This window comes from Lithobates pipiens, unplaced genomic scaffold, assembly GCF_037356315.1.
Source record: "Lithobates pipiens isolate NorthernLeopardFrog02 unplaced genomic scaffold, aLitPip1_a1.2 Scaffold_18, whole genome shotgun sequence".
NCBI classification, from domain to species: domain Eukaryota; kingdom Metazoa; phylum Chordata; class Amphibia; order Anura; family Ranidae; genus Lithobates; species Lithobates pipiens.
Genome location: NW_027507758.1, coordinates 448,609,589 through 448,628,663, shown reverse-complemented (window position 1 = coordinate 448,628,663; position 19,075 = coordinate 448,609,589). Strand labels below are relative to the sequence as shown.

Here is a 19,075-nt window from a genome sequence, read left to right as displayed (position 1 = left end):
AACCGCGCTGAAACCCTCAAAAAAAGGAAACATCTCCTCTTTCTTACTTTATCATGCAAGAGGAAAAAATATCAAGCAAGAAAAAATAAGTATTTTTCTCAAATGAATATCCCAAAAAAATTAATCTTAGAAATAAATACAAATAGTCCAAAAATTACAAATGAATGTTTCACAGAATATAAGGCTGCTGCTCCACAGTGGGATACACACACATAAACATAGATAGAAAATGAACAAAAGAGCTGCGCCAAATAATATAAATAAAAAAAAAACTATTTATAAAGAAAAGTCCATGAAAACTTTATGTTATCCAAAAAAGGAAGACGATCGCACCACAGTGATTCCACACTTCCTTATCGCTATAGTGTCCCACCACCGACAAAACAGTGCGCTTACCAGATGGTAAAAGCACAAGGAGTGTTTAGAGTACCAAGCCAGCAGCAGCTCCTCGCTTCCACCGAACACTTTATCCTTAATCCCTCAAGAACGAACGATCCATACACTGTAGCCGCTCCACATTCTCATAAGTAACCGAGTTTCACGTTCGTAATATAAAAAGAAAAGAAGCCTCCCATAGTGTAAAAAACTTCAATGCTTTTTTAATTAGTAGAAATACACTTACATAAAAACGAATGTTTTCCGCATGTAAAATCAAGCCGGCCGGAAAAAAAACGGCCAAACGGACCAAACGGCCCTTACAAATAAGGTTGAATGAGCACATTACAAATATTCTTATAGGGTTCCCCAATCACTCGGTGTCTAAGCATTATTTGCTCAAACACAACAAAGATCCTTCTAAAACTTTATTTCTGGGCATAGACAAGTTCAAACCACACTGGCGAGGAAGCTCGTTGGTTAGAGAAATTTCTAAATCTGAAATGTCCTGGATCCATCGGTTAAAATCTTATGTCCCTTACGGACTCAATATAGATACAGATGTGAACGCATTTATAGATAATTCCTAGGTACAAAGCTTTATTTATTTACTGGTTAAATTAAATTATCTTTAAATTAGCCTTGTATTTTGTAAACTTTTTCTGAGGCATGGAGGTTGGCTTTTTTTCTTTTAGTAGAGGCCCAACTTTCAAAATCTTTGGGGGTATATTTATTTTTATTTTTATATTTTTATATAAAAATAGTCTCCTTTTTTGGGGGTCTTTTTTGGGGTCTTTTTTGTTTTTGTTGCTATAAAAGTAAAAAAGTAATTATTGGGTGGCACTATTTTGGCTATTGGCCATCACTATTTTCATTTATTTATAAGAGGGGTAATTATGACATGTGTGTATAAGGTTAGTATAGCACATTGTACAGCGATTTCGGTCTACATATCTAACCCCCCCTTTTGTTAGGGGGTCTGTATATGTGGATGATTTTTGTGTTCTGTATATTATTTATATATACATGGAGAATGCAGAAATATTATATACATATATATTTTTTGTATATTCTATCTATTTGGGGATAGTATAGCTTTAAGAATTTTTTTTCGTATTTTATCTTTTTGTATTTCATCATTTTTGACACATAGGGATATGAGGTAAATTTTTGGTAATGTATCCTCATAGTTCCGTATGGGATGCATTACCTATACAATTCGGGTATTTAATACATATATAATCATTTTTTTATTATATATATTTTTTTTTTGTTTTCTAACTATATATTTTTTTAGGTGCTCAAATTTGTGGAACAGTTTTGGGGAGTGACATCCGGATTACCATGTTCCTTTCATTTATAAATTTTTTGCCCTTATATTCTGTTGGGAGATTTAGTCGTTTTGCCCACAACTAAGATGGTTTTATTTGCCAGACCTCTAAGTCTCAGAACGAGGTTTGGCTCTATTTAATGGTGGTGCGTTACGGCGGGCCCGTTCCCCATTGAAAACGTCACGTATGACGAAACGCGTATGGGAGGGCACGCTGTGACGTCACCACTTGTTACGAGAGGAGGACGGGCTCTCGTTTTTTTCCGGCCGGCTTGATTTTACATGCGGAAAACGTTTGTTTTTATGTAAGTGTATTTCTACTAATTAAAAAAGCATTGAAGTTTTTTACACTATGGGAGGCTTCTTTTCTTTTTATATTACGAACGTGAAACTGGGTTACTTATGAGAATGTGGAGTGGCTACAGTGTATGGATCGTTTGTTCCTGAGGGATTAAGGATAAAGTGTTTGGTGGAAGCGAGGGGCTGCCGGTGGCTTGGTACTCTAAACGCTCCTTGTGCTTTTACCATCTGGTAAGCGCACTGTTTTGTCGGTGGTGGGACACTATAGCGATAAGGAAGTGTGGAATCACTGTGGTGCGATCGTCTTCCTTTTTTGGATAACATAAAGTTTTCATGGACTTTTCTTTATAAATAGTTTTTTTTAAATTTATATTATTTGGCGCAGCTCTTTTGTTCATTTTCAAAGAGTTATAGCTTTGTTTCATCAGACCAGAGAATTTTGTTTCTCATGGTCTGAGGGTCCTTCGGGTACCCTTTGGCATACTCCAGGCAGGCTGCCATGTGCCTTTTACTGAGGAGTGGCATCCATCTGGCCACTTTACCATACAAGCCTAATTGGTGAAGTGCTGCAGAGATGGTTGTTCTTCTGGAAGGTTCTCCTCTCTCCACAGAGAAATGCTGGAGCTCTCAACTGAATTTACCACAGGTAGACCAAAATCAAGTTGTAGAAACATCCCAAGGATAATCAGTGGAAACGGGATGTACCTGAGCTCAATTTTGAGTGTCATGTCAAAGGCTATGAATACTTATGTACATGTGATTTTTTTCATTTTTTATTTTAAATAAATTTGCCCCCCTCCCCCCGGGCCTCAGAACTAGTGTCCCCGCTCAAAAAATTCAGGGCGGGTCTTAAACAGCAAGGTGTGTGGTCTTGACAGGAAGGAGTGGGTCATATTTAAATTAGGGGGTGCATGAGTTTAGTCAGGCCTAGGGCAGCACAAAGCCTAAATACACTACTACCCCCATACAAACATGTGTCAGTCAGTCAGTCATTCTGGCATAGCTTGAATGTATCGGGAATGCATGCTGATTGTGTACATTCAATAGAAGATTGCGAACAGGCAGGTAGGTCTTTGTCACTGCAGAAGAGATATAAAATGCTTGAGCTGCCTGATTGCAGTTTTAACAACGTTCAGGCTTGTTTATAAATGTGTGTTGCACTGCAATGTATTGTTAACACGCATTGCTTTGCTTTGCCTTTTTTTCCCAACTCAATGTTATTCTTATACTCCACAGTGTTGCAGTGTGTAATAGCATGTTGCAACAAGCTGCACACATACAGTGGTGTGAAAAAGTGTTTGCCCCCTTCCTCATTTCCTGTTCCTTTGCATGTTTGTCACACTTAAGTGTTTCGGAACATCAAACCAATTTAAACAATAGTCAAGGGCAACACAAGTAAACACAAAATGCAATTTGTAAATGAAGGTGTTTATTATTAAAGGTGAAAAAAAATCCAAACCATCATGGCCCTGTGTGAAAAAGTGATTGCCCCCCTTGTTAAAACATACTATAACTGTGGTTGTCCACACCTGAGTTCAATTTCTCTAGCCACACCCAGGCCTGATTATTGCCACACCTGTTCACAATCAAGGCATCACTTAAATAGGAGCTGCTTGACACAGTAAGGTCCACCAGAAGATCCTTAAAAGCTACACATCATGCCGAGACCCAAAGAAATTCAGGAACAATTGAGAAAGAAAGTAATTGAGATCTATCAGTCTGGAAAGGGTTATAAAGCCATTTCCAAAGCTTTGGGAATCCAGCGAACCACAGTGAGAGCCATTATCCACAAATGGCGAAGACATGGAACAGTGGTGAACCTTCCCAGGAGTGGCCGGCCGCCCAAAATTACCCCAAGAGCGCAGCGACGACTCATCCAAGAGGTCACAAAAGACCCCACAACAACGTCCAAGGAATTGCAGGCCTCACTTGCCTCAGTTAAGGTCAGCGTTCATGCCTCCACCATCAGGAAAAGACTGGGCAAAAATGGCCTGCATGGCAGAGTTCCAAGGAGAAAACCACTGCTGAGCAAAAAGAACATCAAAGCTCGTCTCAATTTCTCCACAACACATCTTGATGATCCCCAAGACTTTTGGGACAACATTCTGTGGACCGATGAGACAAAAGTGGAACTCTTTGGAAGGTGTGTGTCCAAGTATATCTGGCGTAGAAGGAACACTGCATTTCATAAAAAGAACATTATACCAACAGTAAAATATGGTGGTGGTAGTGTGATGGTCTGGGGCTGTTTTGCTGCTTCAGGACCTGGAAGACTTGCCGTGATAAAAGGAACTATGAATTCTGCTGTCTACCAAGAGATCCTGAAGGAGAATGTCCGACCATCTGTTCTTGTACTCAAGCTGAAACGAACTTGGGTTCTGCAGCAGGACAATGATCCTAAACACACCAGCAAGTCCACCACCGAATGGCTGAAGAAAAACAAAATGAAGACTTTGGAGTGGCCTAGCCAAAGTCCTGACCTGAATCCTATTGAGATGTTGTGGTATGACCTTAAAAAGGCCGTTCATGCTCGAAAACCCTCTAATGTAACTGAATTAGGACAATTCTGCAAAGATGAGTGGGCCAAAATTCCTCCAGGACGCTGTAAAAGCCTCATTGCACGTTATCGCAAACGCTTGGTTGCAGTTGTTGCTGCTAAGGGTGGCCCAACCAGTTATTAGGTTTAGGGGGCAATCACTTTTTCACACAGGGCCATGATGGTTTGGATTTTTTTTCACCTTTAATAATAAACACCTTCATTTACAAATTGCATTTTGTGTTTACTTGTGTTGTCCTTGACTATTGTTTAAATTGGTTTGATTTTCCGAAACACTTAAGTGTGACAAACATGCAAAGGAACAGGAAATGAGGAAGGGGGCAAACACTTTTTCACACCACTGTATGTAACATGTTCTCTTTTTCTAACTCTAATTGTCTTGTTCTTGCGCTGGGACTCTGTGTTGGCAGTACAAAAGGAGTTAAGAAACTTCATTCAATAAAATGTAACTGTGTTCACCTAAAACAGTGGTCTCCAAACTGTGGCCTGGGGCCAGATGCGGCCCTTTGCTCCCCTTTATCTGGCCCTTGGAGCACTTTTCTTCCCAGTGATACAAGACACTATTCCTCACACTGATACTAACAATGGGGCATCATTCTTGCTACTGATATCAATGGGCCACTATTTCTTCCACTGACACGAATAATGGGGCACTATTCCTCCCACTGACACCAATGATGGGACACTATTCCCCCCCACTGATACCAACAATAGGTCATTATTCTTCCAACTGACAACAAAAATGGGGCACTATTTCTCCCGTTGACACCAACAATGGAGCACTATTCCACCGATTGACACCAATGATGGAGCACTATTCCTCCAACTGACAACAATGGGGCACTATTCCTCTCACTGACACCAATGATGGGGCACTATTCCTCCCACGGACACCAAAGATGCATTGTTTACTCCCACTGATGCCAGGACAATGTCTACTCCCAATGCCCACAGTCCGGCCCACCTAAAGTCTGAAGGACAGCAAACTGACCCATTGTTTGGAAGGTTTGGAGATCCCTGACCTAGAAAAATGAACCATGTGCAGATCAAATTAAAAAGGAATTAGCTTTTCACATGACTGTATAATTAAAATGAATCTGCTTTGATAAATCAGCCCACTTCATCGATCAAGGAGTGCAGCACAACATATATAAATGATATTCCCATACACATCTTCCCTGTATCTTCCTCCTTTCGTAGTAAACAAATAAATCAAATACATTTTAAAAAAAGTGTCTTATACACATTTATTATGAAATGTATACTTCAAAGTAAAGTTCTCCAAATCAAGTCCATGAATTATATACACCATGCATTTGTTGACTCCTTCACATGCAGTATTGTCCAAGTGAGTCCCACCACCAGTCATACAGGAAGCTCACCTGTATACATTGGCATATTAAATAAAAAGTGCACAGTGACCTATTTTATTCGATCAGTCAATGTATTCAGGTAAGCCTACCATGTGAAAGGTGGTGGGACTTGGACAATGCTGCATGTGAAAGAGTTAACAAATGCATGGTGGATATAATTTATGAGCACTAAGGACTTGATTTGGAGAACTTTACTTGTACTAAATTATACATTTCATAAGGAGTGTGTATAAGACAAATTTTTTTTTAATTATATGATATATTTGTTTACTACAGAAGGAGGTATCTAAGGCTGGATTCACACCTATGCATTTTTAATGCTTTTTGCATTTTGCAGGTTTGCACTACAGAACGTGTTCCATAGGAAACCATGTTGAATGGACTGTAGTGCAAATCTGCAAAATGCAAAAAGCACTAAAACTGCCTAGGTGTGAATCCAGCCTAACAGGGAAGACGTGCATGGGGATAAAACATATATATGTTGTGCTGAACTCTTTGATGGTTGATTATTGCTAGGTGTGGGAAACACATTTCAGTGTGAACAGTAACATATTTACACATTGATTTTGGTTTGCATTTGCTTCTTGCACCGGTTTTACAGATTTCTAATTTTGCTATATATATGGTTTACCTGGTAAGAAAATAATTTAACAACTATCTGTGTCACACATACAGCCATGGCCAAAAATAGTGGCAACCCGGCATTCCTGTCCGATAATGCACCACTTCAGAAAATTGTTAAAATTACAAATGTTTAGGCATTCTCATATTTATTTCTTTTGTTTGTATTGGTATGACTCAAAAATTGGAGAAACAAAAAGCCAAATATCACACATTCCACGTAAAACTGCAAAAATGGACTGGACAAAATTATTAGCACCTTCTCATAATTGTAAGAAATAATTGCATTCTAAGTTTGTGATGGTTCTTTAATTTATAATTAAACTCACCTGTATCAATTAAGAGGTGTTGACAATATAGAAATCACACCGGCAACCAGTTAAAATGATGAAAAATTGACTCAACCTTTCTGTTGTGTGCCTCTGTGTGCCACATGGAGCATGGAGAGGCTTTGCTTATTCAGGCACTGGATGTCTTGACGGTGTGCGTGGCATTATTAAATCTGAAGACTACGAGAGAATTCTGGGGTGCAATATAGGGTCCAGTGTCAGACAGTTGGGTGTCTGTCAGAGGTCGTGGGTCTTACATCAGGCCATGACTGTATTATTAATTTGATTTTTGGTTTTCTGTTTCAGTTTTTTTCTGTCTTCAACTGGTAGTCATCAGTTTACTTTTATGATAATTGTTATTATTAAAGTGGAATTCCAGCTTAAACCCACCCCCCAACAACTATGTTAACAAATTTGTTAGATCGATGTATATACTTGTCTATTTACAGATTGCTCTGGTCTGGTCATGTGATCTCCCTGATGTCAGCCAACAGAAGCTACATGGGAGAGAAGAGAGTGCTCTGTTTTCGGCCATCCCTCTTCTCCCTGAAGCCATGCTGGCTGACACAGGAGAGAGGGATAATGGAACCGAGCAGCTTGAAAATTGGTAAATACGCAGGTCGCACACAGTAGTAGTAGGGTAGTTAGGGTTAAGCTGGATTTCCACTTTATTGTTAATAAATCCAGGTTCCACCCATTATGGATGCTTCAAACCTTTTTTAGTTGGCAATATTAGTTATTTAAATACTGGTAGCCAAAGGAGGCACAAAATGACTGCCATCGTATGACATGGTTTTATAGGTTAGGGCTATTGGGGGTTATTTACAAAAGGCAAATCCACTTTGCACTACAAGTGCAAAGTGCACTTGAAATTGCACTGAAAGTGCTCTTGGAAGTGTGGCCAGTGTAAATCTGAGGGGTAGATCTGAAAAGAGGGGAAGCTCTGCTGATTTTATTAGCCAAGCATTAAGCTAAAATGCTGTTTTTTATTTTCCTTGCATGTCCCACTTGGATCTACAGCGACTGCACTTCCAAGTGCACTTGTAGTGCAAAGTGGATTTCCCTTTCGTAAATAACCCACATTGACATCAATAAAGTATATTGTAAATAGGTGTATGTGTGTTTTCTACTAGTGATATATATTTTTGTACTTTTGAGTCCATTTGTGCTGGTGTACGTCAGAAAACTAGTAGTAAATAATTATTTTTTGTTTGTTGCAGTTTATATCAGTGAAATTCATATAATTATGGCAGAAAACCTTGTAAATCAGCAACGGGACTTACGAGTGGAAAGTGTCATTGCTCTGTCGCTCACAGAAAATCCCAACACAGTCCTTTGGTTCATTGGTTGTATAACCTTTATCATACAGTTGGGTTAGACCAATAGTGAAGGAAAACAGCACAAGGAGGAACATTCCCAAGAACTTGCCAAAGTCTTGTAACATCTGACCCATGGATATCTACATATTAAAAAAAAAAATTGCCAGAATTAATTTTAAGAAATGTAGAAAGAGACTGTAAAGATAATATTTATTACAAGTTGTCTGTCTGACTGTCATTGCCTTATCCTCGAGGAATTAAAGTTCATTTGCAAAGGCTATAAGCATATGTGAACCAGATTCCCTTCCAGAGAAAAGTAATTATAACAAAGCAAAAAGAAAAGACTTCTCCAATCAAACTTCCTTTACTAATCAATACATTTAATTTCTGAAGACATATTATACCTTGGTGGCATCAGGGTTTCCAATCAGTTTCTTTATTAAACTTTAGATTACTGCCTTCATCAAATTAACCATGAAACCTGTATTATTAAAGAAATGAATTTATAATCACTGGACATGTCTTAATGTAGATTCTGGCTCATACAGATAGGGCAGAGAGAGGGGTGGAGAGATACCTTGCTGGGTAAGAGGCAGGGTGTACCTACGTATGCAGGAGGCTAAGTAGGGCAGCTTGGTGACTCCTCCCCAGGCTGCTTCTGCAAGAATCCTGATAGAGATTAGAACTTGGAATATGTCCAAAAGGAGCAAAGTACATACAAAATTATTTTTGGTTCAGAGCATGGAGTTTAGAGGGAGAAGGTTAGAAAAGTTATTATGATTGCCTGGAGCTCATCTTTAAAGATGTTACCTTTTTTTCTAACTTACTTTTTGTGCCATCGTGCAAATTTGCGGAGACTTAAAAACAAATTTGTATTGAGCAATTTCGTTTTTCTAAGACCAAGTGCTGAGTGGGGGGACAAGGACTGGCACTGGTGCTCACTGGAGGGAAAGGACGTCACTGGTGCTCAGTGGGGAAGAGGGGAGTGGGCATTGGTACTCAATACCTGGCTGCTTGATACCATTCAGACTCCTGTAGATGAATCATTCCCTTTCTCACTGTTCCTGTCTGCTGCTCTTTTCTCCAGCCACAGATGCAATGACAGTGCTGTCACTTGTAAACAAAGAGGCAGCGGCAAAGGAGGACCTCCTCTACTCACTTCTCTGCCAGGGTCTGATTGATGACTTCATCTAATGCAGAGCCCTGCAGAGAATGAGAATAGGGGAAGTCTTCCTTTAGTGCCAGCTCCTATGTTTACTTGGCTGAGCTGTCACTGAACTTCCAGGCTGAAGCTGAGGATGGAGGCACCTACTGATCCTCTTGCCTGCTCCATCTTTTGGTGGCAGCTCTGAGAGGTATACCTCAAGCTGTGAGGGGCCATTGTGAGGCTACAAAGCCAAAAACGTGACTGTCCTGGCAAATCGGGGACATTTGGCACCTCAGGCCCAAGCATAGTCAGAATGGAGTCTTACAAAGTTTTATGCATATGGCAATTTTTAAAAAGCTGGTATTTGCACATGGTTTTAGGGGCTCTTAGGGTGGATGGGGCAGTGCACTCCACTTAAAACCTTATGGTGTTTACGAAGCAGTGCAACACTTTAGCTACCTTATACAATACATAACTCACAGATTTACTTTAATTTGACATATTGGACAAAGTAATTGTGTTCCTTTTGGATTACCTGCCAGTGCGCTAAGAAGTTTAGAATTAAGCAATTTTTGTCTGCTCATTGAAAAACTCAAAACATTATTTTGGCATGGTTGCAAATCTAGAGTTTTTTTAGCATTTTTCCTGTGTTTATAATCAATTTACTCATACGATTTTTATTATAAACGATCTTTATTCTGATCATACGGTCCTTCAAGCGTTATTGTATTGAGTGGTTACCTAAGTTGTCATGACCCTAATTTATCATTTGACTCTTAATAAAATTGTGTGAGTGTTGGAAAATACGGTGATTTATATACCTTATAATCAATTTACTCACAAACATTTTTTTTTTTTTTTTTTTTAGGATAGTCTACTGTATATTCTAATCATGTCGTTTTCAAGCATTACTATATTTAAAGGATATCTACGACGTCATGTCCCTCATTCATTATTTAACTCTTTTTACTTAAATTGTGTAAGTGATGGAACATAAGGTGATTCATCATATACCTGTATGAACAATAATGCCCACACATATGTATAAATAGATCCTAGCGAGTGGACTCTGAGTCCTTGGTGCACAAAGTTCTAAATACATAGACTGCTGCAGTATATTGGTCAGTGCTTGGCATGTAAGGGACAGTGTTTGTCACTGAATGGTCTAACTGTGAGAGACAGACATAAATACTCAGCCAATAAGGAAAATAATTTACTATACTGAGACTGATGTACAAAAAAGGACCTTCTCAAAGAGGGGTTAAAGTGGTTTTAAATGCCTGCATGTAACCTTTTTTTTATAATAATTACTGATAAGACTTCTGTTTGTATAGAAACAAATTTTATTTTATATTTAGAACATATTTTTGAAAGGGTGTATGACTATTATTAGTCCACGTATTTCTGTATAGCTGAATAACCTTGTTAAAATGGACCTATACTTGAATGCGCCAGTGCCTTAATTAGTGGACCTAGCAGCCAATAGCCTTCCCTCGTCCAGGTGCTTGCTCATAACTGACCATGAAATGACCTGGAACTGTATGTAAAAAAATGTGCCCTGTGACATAAGAAAAGCCTGGAAACTCCTCTCCTTCCTCTATGCTGGGTCTGGAACAAACTATCAGGCTAGTTCAAGTTCACTGTACAGCACTAAACATGTACTGCTGGAAGACACTACACTACACACATTGCAAGAACTACTATACTACACTATGGGGGTTATTTACCAAAGGCAAATCCACTTTGCACTGCAAGTGCACTTGGAAGTGGAGTCGCTCTAAATCTAACGCCGCGTACACACGACCAGACTTTTCGAGGGACTAGGTCTGACGGTCTTTCCGACGGACTTTCGGCGGAGTTCCGACGGACTTTCCGAATGAACGGACTTGGCCACACACAATAACACCAAAGTCCAACGGATTCGAACATGATGACGCACGACCGGACTAGAATAAGGAAGTTCATAGCCAGTAGCCAATAGCTGCCCTAGCGCCGGTTTTTGTCCGTCGGACTAGCATACACACGATCGGATTTCTCGGTCCGGCGGAGTTCCGGTGGAAAAATGTAAAACGTGTTCTATTTCTAAAGTCTGCCGGATTTTTGGAAAGGTCCGATGAAGCCCACACACGATCGAATTGTCCGACGGACTCGTTCCGTCTGACCTTTGCTGTCAAAAAGTCTGGTCATGTGTACGCGGCATAAGGAGTAGATCTGAAATGAGTGGAAGCTCTGCTGATTTTATCATCCAATCATGTGCAAGCTAAAATGCTGTTTTTTATTTTCCTTGCATGTCCCCCTCGGATCTACAGCGACTTTACTTTCAGTGCGCTTTCAAGTGCTCTTGCAGTGCAAAGTAGATTTTCCTTTAGTAAATAACCCCTTATATTACAAAAGTATTGGGACGCCTGCCTTTACATGCACATAAACTTTAATGGCATCCCAGTCTTAGCTTGTAGGGTTCAATATGGAGTTGGCCCATCCTTTGCAGCTATAAAAGCTTCAAGACACACTCCTAAACCTTGTGGACAGCCTTCCCAGAAGAGTTGAAGCTGTTATAACTGCAAAGGGTGGGCCAACTCAATATTGAACCCTACGGACTAAGACTGGGATGCCATTAAAGTTTTTGCACATGTAAAGGCAGACATCCCAATATTTTTGGTAATATAGGGGGTTATTTACGAAAGCCAAATCCACTTTGCACTGCAAGTGCACTTGGAAGTGCAGTCACTCTAAATCTAAGGGGTAGATCTGAAATGAGTGGAAGCTCTGCTAATTTTATCATCCAATCATGTGCTAGCTAAAATGCTGTTTTTTATTTTCCTTGCATGTTCCCTTCGGATCTAAAGCGACTTTACTTCCAAGTGCAATTTCAAGTGCACTTTGCACTTGTAGTTTGCACTTGTAGTGCAAAGCGGATTTGCCTTTTGTAAATAACTAGGGCTGTGAAAATTAAAGATTAATTCCTTGATTAATCGTTAATTTTATTGATCAATCAAAATTTGATAGATCAAAATTCTTTTGACCGTGTCTAAACTGACTGGTGTCAGGTGATTATACATAGTGTATACCACATTTACCACTGACTTATGCAGAGTTGCAATGCAAGGAGATCAGCTAAAAGTAGTAGGATCTGTATGTGCGCTATAATTAATCGAAATTAGTCAATTAATCGATTAAAAATAAAATCGATTGATCGACCACAACATTTTTAATCAGTAACAGCCCTATAAATAACCCCTTATGCCACTATGTTGTGAATTAGCTCTTAATTTATTGTAATTTAACAGTCCACAGTAGAGGTGTTTTTCCTATTCTTTAGCTCTGATTTAGTTCTGAACTCCCAAAATTCATTGGTTCTGTCTTCTGATTTTTTTTTACCAACATTAATACAATTTTACTGTACTTTTCATTAACTTGTGGTCATTATTTAATCTTTCTTTGAATTATTCCAGGGACCCTATCTATTGTACCCCACAAGACAGAAAACAGCCTTTTGAAGCTGGTGATTAGATCATAAAATGACTTATTTTTTGGGACAAGACAGGCAGGCATTTTCCGTGCTTGTTGAAAAGGTTCTTAGCCTAAAAAATTTAAACGAATGCAGCCACCACATGAAAGGACCGGTAAACTGTGATATATTGCATTTTAGTTTGTGGAATTAGTTATCCTTGAGGCCCGGTTCACACTAGTGCGGTGTCAGACATTGCATGTGATTTGCACCGCATTGCTGTTCAGATCACATGCGATGTTTACACAAAGCGATTTCAGCCATACAAACTGTATGGCTGAAATCGCATGACATTTGCACCAAAATGGTGCAGGACCCTTTTTTGGTCTGCACTGGAATCGGATTGCATAGGTGTTCACACTTATACAATCCGATTCCTGCAGTTTTCACTGCCATCTGCTGACAAATCTGGGGGTGTTGTTAACTTTACATTGACACCCGCAGTGGTTCGCAGATCTCATTATCAACCAATGTGCGATTCAGGTGCGATGTAGGAACCCGCACTGGCTTCGCAGGGTTCTCGCATCGCACCAGTGTGAACCGGCACTTAAGGCCTCATGCACACTGGGCATAAAAATGCTGCAGGCTTTTGGTGTTTTTTTCTCCAGCCTGTAGAAGCAACTCTATATAGCCTGTTTGTCCATGCATATTTGGGTGTTTACAGACATAAATGCAGAGCATCATTTTCAGACTGGAAAACACATCAAACATCATGGGTGTGTTTTTGGGAGGAGCATTCAGGCAGAGCTCGACTAAGCATTTATTGCCCCTGAGGAACCTAATGCTAGGCCATTTTTCCTTCTGTCTTAATATAGCAGTGATGGTGATCCTTGGCACCCCAGATGTTTTGGAACTACATTTCCCATGATGCTCAACTACACTGCAGAGTGCATGAGCATCATGGTAGTAGTAGTTCCAAAACATCTGCGGTGCCAAGGTTCGCCATCACTGTAATATAGCAATGAACGCATCTCATTATATCTGTTAAAAAATAAAAGAAGTCGGAGCTGTCCTGTGCTGTCCATAACTTAGGACAGAGCTGTTATCTCCAGGGGTCTAATTGGCCCTCCCAGTGTTTACATTGGACTACAGAGCAATTCTTCCCTATGCTGTGGATATTGGGGGAAAGGGGGGGATTCAGTAGTTTACCAAGAGATAACTGGGCAGGGCTGAGACTAATTGATGTGATTTTAATCCATAAAAAGTCAGGTAATGTCCTCAAAAAGAATTCTAAATACTGAATGCATTTATGGCAGATCAATGGGTATATTTCTGTATTTGCAGGGTTTGTAAAGGTACAAAATATAGGGACATTTTCATGAATTGTAGATATCTATTGCATGTGTGTTTCCTTTTTTTTTTTTTTTCTTATTTAAATTTGGCCCTGAATTACACTGAAGAAGAAAACTAGAAAAAGCAGTCAAAGTTTAGCTTGAAAATGCATGCCTCACTACTGCCACCATGTGTTTAGATTATTATTATACCTGCAAGTGACTATGGCAGCAGTCATTTTACCTGCAGTGGGCCCAGGATTGAGCTAGTTGTGTACATGAAGAACAAGCGTAGATAGCTCAGCACGTTGCCAAAAGCAAACAGGCCCTCAGCCACTAGAGTTGGATGGAAAGCGTCCCAGTCCTTCCTTTCTGCAATGCGGTGAAACTAAAAAAGAGAAACATGACTTGGTTAGCATATTCTATATTGTACAATAAAGTTTTGCAATATGTTAACTCACCCTAAAATACAGGGACTGACAACATTTGCATATAACCATTGCATGGTTAATTATTTTGTCATAAATGCTACATCTACAGTGCTTTGAAAAAGTATTCATACCCCTTGAAATTTCCCACACTTTGTCATGTTACAATTAAAAATGTAAATGTATTTTATTGGGATTTTATGTGATAAAAGTGGCACATAATTGTGAAGTGGAAGGAAAATGATAAAAGGTTTTCCAAATTTGTTTCAATAATAAATATGTGAAAAGTGTGGCATGCATTTGTATTCCGTCCCCCTGAGCCGAAACTTTGTAGAACCACCTTTAACTGCAATTACAGCTACAAGTCTTTTAAAGAGGAAGTAAACCCTGATGCGTTTACTTCCTCTTTCATTCCCTGCAAAGGCAAAGCATAAGCATCGCATAGTAGTCCATTATGTGTCACTTACCTGACACAGGAGCCAGCGAAGTCACCGCTGTCCCCTGTAGTCCGGCGCATCCATCTTCTCGTGGGGTCTCGCAGCTCCGCCGCTGTCATTCGGCGAAGCCGCGATGACGTCACTCCCGCGCATTGCGCACGGGAGCTGACACGTGCGGCAGCTCCGTCGTTGAAGATGCCGCGCTCAGTGCGCCTGCGCGCCGCTGTCTACGGCGCATGCGCCGTAGACAGCGGTGCCTGTCTTCGGGCAAATATCTCCTAAACCGTATAGGTTTAGGAGATATTTCTTGGACCTACAGGTAAGCCTTTAATCTAGGCTTACCTGTAGGTCAAAGTATGTTGTAAGGCTATACAACCACTTTAAGGGATGTCTTTACCAGCTTTGCGGATCTAGAGAGTGACATTTTTGCTCATTCTTCTTCATAAAATAGCTCAAGCTCTGTCAGATTGGATGGGAAGTGTCTGTGAACAGCAATTTTCAAGTCTTGCCACAGATTCTCAATTGGATTTTGGTTTGGACTTTGACTGGGCCATTCTAACACATTATTTTGCTCTGATCTGAACCAGGGGTAGGCAACCTTAAAGAGGTGGAGATCTATCTGAACAACATGGAGAAGTCAAAGATCACTGGGTACAGTGTCGTCCATTGTCACCTCCTCACACCTGATTTAAAAACGCTAATTGCTGCACTACTGTGTTGCAATTGCATGCATGGCAATAGCGGGTTTTAATCAGGTGAGGAGGCAACATATCGCATCTTCACCACCTGTCAAACACAGTTGGATTGCTTTTCAGAGGAACAGCAGTGCCTGCTGCACTTGTGAATGAGCCTTGAGTTGCATTCTGTAGCTGGACCCTTAGGGCTCATTTACATGTACAGTTGGGGGGGTGTTAAAACCCTGCAGTTTTACCACCCTCAATATCCATCCCATTCAGCATTCAGCTGCTGAAGCAGCAGCCAAAGGTGTACGAATGCCACAGCAGGAATGAAACCCCCTGTTGCTTTTGGTGGGTGCTACCACTTGCCAGTCACGACCCTTTCAAATAAATTGGGCACTCTGCAAGCGCCCCGCAACTGCAAGCTTCTTTGGAGTCCAAGGGGGTTAAAGCAGGTGACGAGAGAGCAACACAACACTGCCTGCTTTAACCCCTTGTTTTCTGTACTGCATAAGGTTGCAGTGCACTTGCAAAGTGGCCTCTTTCACTTGAATTGGTCATGCTTGACAGATGCAACACCCACCATCCATGACAGGGCATATAACTCCTGCTGCGGCTGTGACATGTGTACATCCCTGGCCACTGTAGCTAAAGGGTGTGCGGTTGGAGCGGGGATAATAAAAACACATCTTAACTATCGGGTTTTACCACCCCTCCCCCAATCTGAAAATGTGAATGAACCCTTACTGTTCTGAGCCCCCTATAAGGCTCCTTTCACACTGATGTGCTGTGGTTTACCTGCACCACTGGTGCAGCACAGTGCATTTGCGAGTTTCCTGGGTAACTTTGCCATAGACTTCTATTTTATCCTGTAGCTGTGGTTTGCTTTCATAAAATGCACCAAACCTGCAGGATATAACAGAAATCTATGGCTAAGCATAGCAAACCTGCAGGAAGGCTGCAGGTATGCTGCACTGCAGTAGCACATCAGTGTGAAAGCAGCCCTATATTATTATGCCCAGTGTATTGCTTCACACTGACCTGAAGATCTCTTCTTTCCTACTGCTGGCACCACTCTGGAGACTGCTAGCCAGGATAAGAGGTGGAGTGCAGTTGATATCCCTCCACATGGGACAGGATCCAGCACTACAGAGGAGGCATTGGCTTATATGGCTCTTGCTCTCTACTACAGCTCCAACTTTACAAGTATTCCTTTAGAATTGCACTCTGTTTGATGGTCTGGGATGGCGGGTCAGCGAGCCCAGACCGGGATCTACCAGACACCTGTCCACGAACTACTGGTAGATTACAATCTACTGGTTGAAGGCCCCCGATAAAAACCATTTCATTGTAGCTCTGACTGTATGTTTAGGGTTGTTGTCCTGCTGGAAGATTCACCTCCACTCCAGACTCAAATCTTTTGCAGACTCTAACAGGTTCTCTTCTAAGATTGCCCTGTATTTGGCTCCATCCATCTTCCCATCAACTCTGACCAGCTTCCTTGTCCCTGCTGAAGAAAAGCATCCCCACGACGTGATGCTGCCACCACCATGTTCAGGGTGATGTGTAGTGTTAGTTTTCCGCCACATCAAGCGTTTTGCTTTTAGGCCAAAAAGTTAATTTTGGTCTCATCTGACCAGAGCACCTCCTTCCACATGTTTGCTGTGTCCCCCACATGGCTTCTCACAAACTGAAAATGGGACTTCTTATGGCTTTCTTTCAACAATGGTTTTCTTCTTGCCACTCTTCCATAAAGGCCACATTTGTGCACGACTAATAGTTATCATTTTCCTTCCACTTCACAATTATGCGCCACTTGGTCTATCACATAAAATCCCAATAAAATACAATTACGTTTTTGGTTGTAACATGACAAAATGTGGAAAACTTCAGGGGGTATGAATACTTTTTCAAGGCACTATACGGCTGTTTTTTTACTTCATAGTTAAATGTGATCCAGCACTGTGTCACCTCTTTATGTCTTAACGTCTGTTATTCTGTATGCTGAGTGTAGTTCTTTGCATAAGCTATTATTTCTGCAAATTATCTTGTATGGTATCTGTTGTTATTTGCTAACAGCACTGCATAGTTTCCTTTCATATACAGTTGTGCTCATAAATTTAGATACCCTGGCAACATTTATGATTTATCTGCCATTTTTCAGAGAATATGAATGATAACACAAACTTTTGGTTAGTGTTTAGCTGAAGCCATTTATTATCAATCAAAGCTTTTTAAATCATAATGGCAACAGAAACTACCCAAATGACCCTGATCAAAAGTTTACATACCCTAGTTCTTTATACCGTGTATTACCCCCTTTAACATCAATGACATCTTGAAGTCTTTTGTGGTATTTGTGGATAAGGCCATTTATCTTCTCAGATGGTAAAGCTGCCCATTCCTCTTGGCAAAAAGCCTCCAGTTCCGGTAAATTCTTGGGCTGTCTTGCATGAACTGCACGTTTGAGATCTCCCCAGAGTGGCTCAATGATATTGAGGTTAGGAGACTGAGATGGCCACTCCAGAACCTGCACTTTATTCCAGTGCCGGCTGGTGAAGTTTTAGGATGGGGGGCGCCAGACCCCGCCCTTCCTTGTTGACCCCTCCCACTGGGGAAAAACAGGTATGGTTTTGGTGAAATAGTGGGCGTGAATTAAATGAGTATGGCTCTAAGGGGGTGTGGTTAGCATCTGAGATGAACAAGGGATGGAGGGAGAGGAGGGGAGAAGGATGGAGGGACAGCAGGCCCAGATCCTACACAACAATAGAAATATGTGTATTCCAGAAATTAGAAATTCCAGTTTAACAATCAGCAGATAAAGATACTCCAAATACCTGGTGTTAGCGCTTCAATCATCTCGGCACCACGGTTGTTATGGTGTCAGAATAATCAAAGCACATTATTTCTATTATTACATTGTAATATTAAATGAAATGGTTCAACTCACCATAATGCAGAATAAGTGGGAGCCCTGAGCATGTCACCTGCCACATCGCCTGCCCCCAAATGCCATCAGGTCCCCAGCAGAGTCCATCCTTACATCAGGTGCCCCCAGCGGAGTCCGTCCTTACATCAGGTGCCCCCAGCAGAGACCGTCCTTACATCAGGTGCCCCCAGCAGAGCCGGCCTTACATCAGCTGCCCCCAGCGGAGTCTGTCCTTACATTAGGTGCCCCCAGCAGAGTCCCTCCTTACATAAGGTGCCCCAGCAGAGTCCCTTCTTACATCAGGTGCCCCCAGCAAAGTGCCTCCTTACATCAGGTGCCCCCAGCAGAGTCCCTACTTACATCAGCGTCCCCAGTGGAGTCCCTCATTACATAAGGTGCCCCCAGCAGCAGAGACCTCCTCACATCTGTTTCCCTATCAGCGGATTCCTTCCTTACATCTGTGTCCCCATCAGC

At 41.0% G+C, this 19,075-nt stretch overlaps 1 protein-coding gene across 4 annotated transcripts in view; it reads right to left on the bottom strand.

Annotated features, from left to right (window-relative positions):
* The window catches only part of TRPC1 (transient receptor potential cation channel subfamily C member 1), a 149,709-nt gene that overhangs the window by 40,547 nt on the left and 90,087 nt on the right, over window positions 1-19,075 (bottom strand). For all 4 annotated transcript variants that reach the window (XM_077488219.1, XM_077488220.1, XM_077488222.1 and 1 more), the window contains 2 exons: window positions 14,375-14,518; window positions 8,169-8,344 (listed from right to left, as the gene is read on the bottom strand). In XM_077488219.1, coding sequence (XP_077344345.1) covers window positions 8,169-8,344; window positions 14,375-14,518 — 320 coding nt within the window. The remainder of the gene's footprint in view (window positions 1-8,168; window positions 8,345-14,374; window positions 14,519-19,075) is intronic.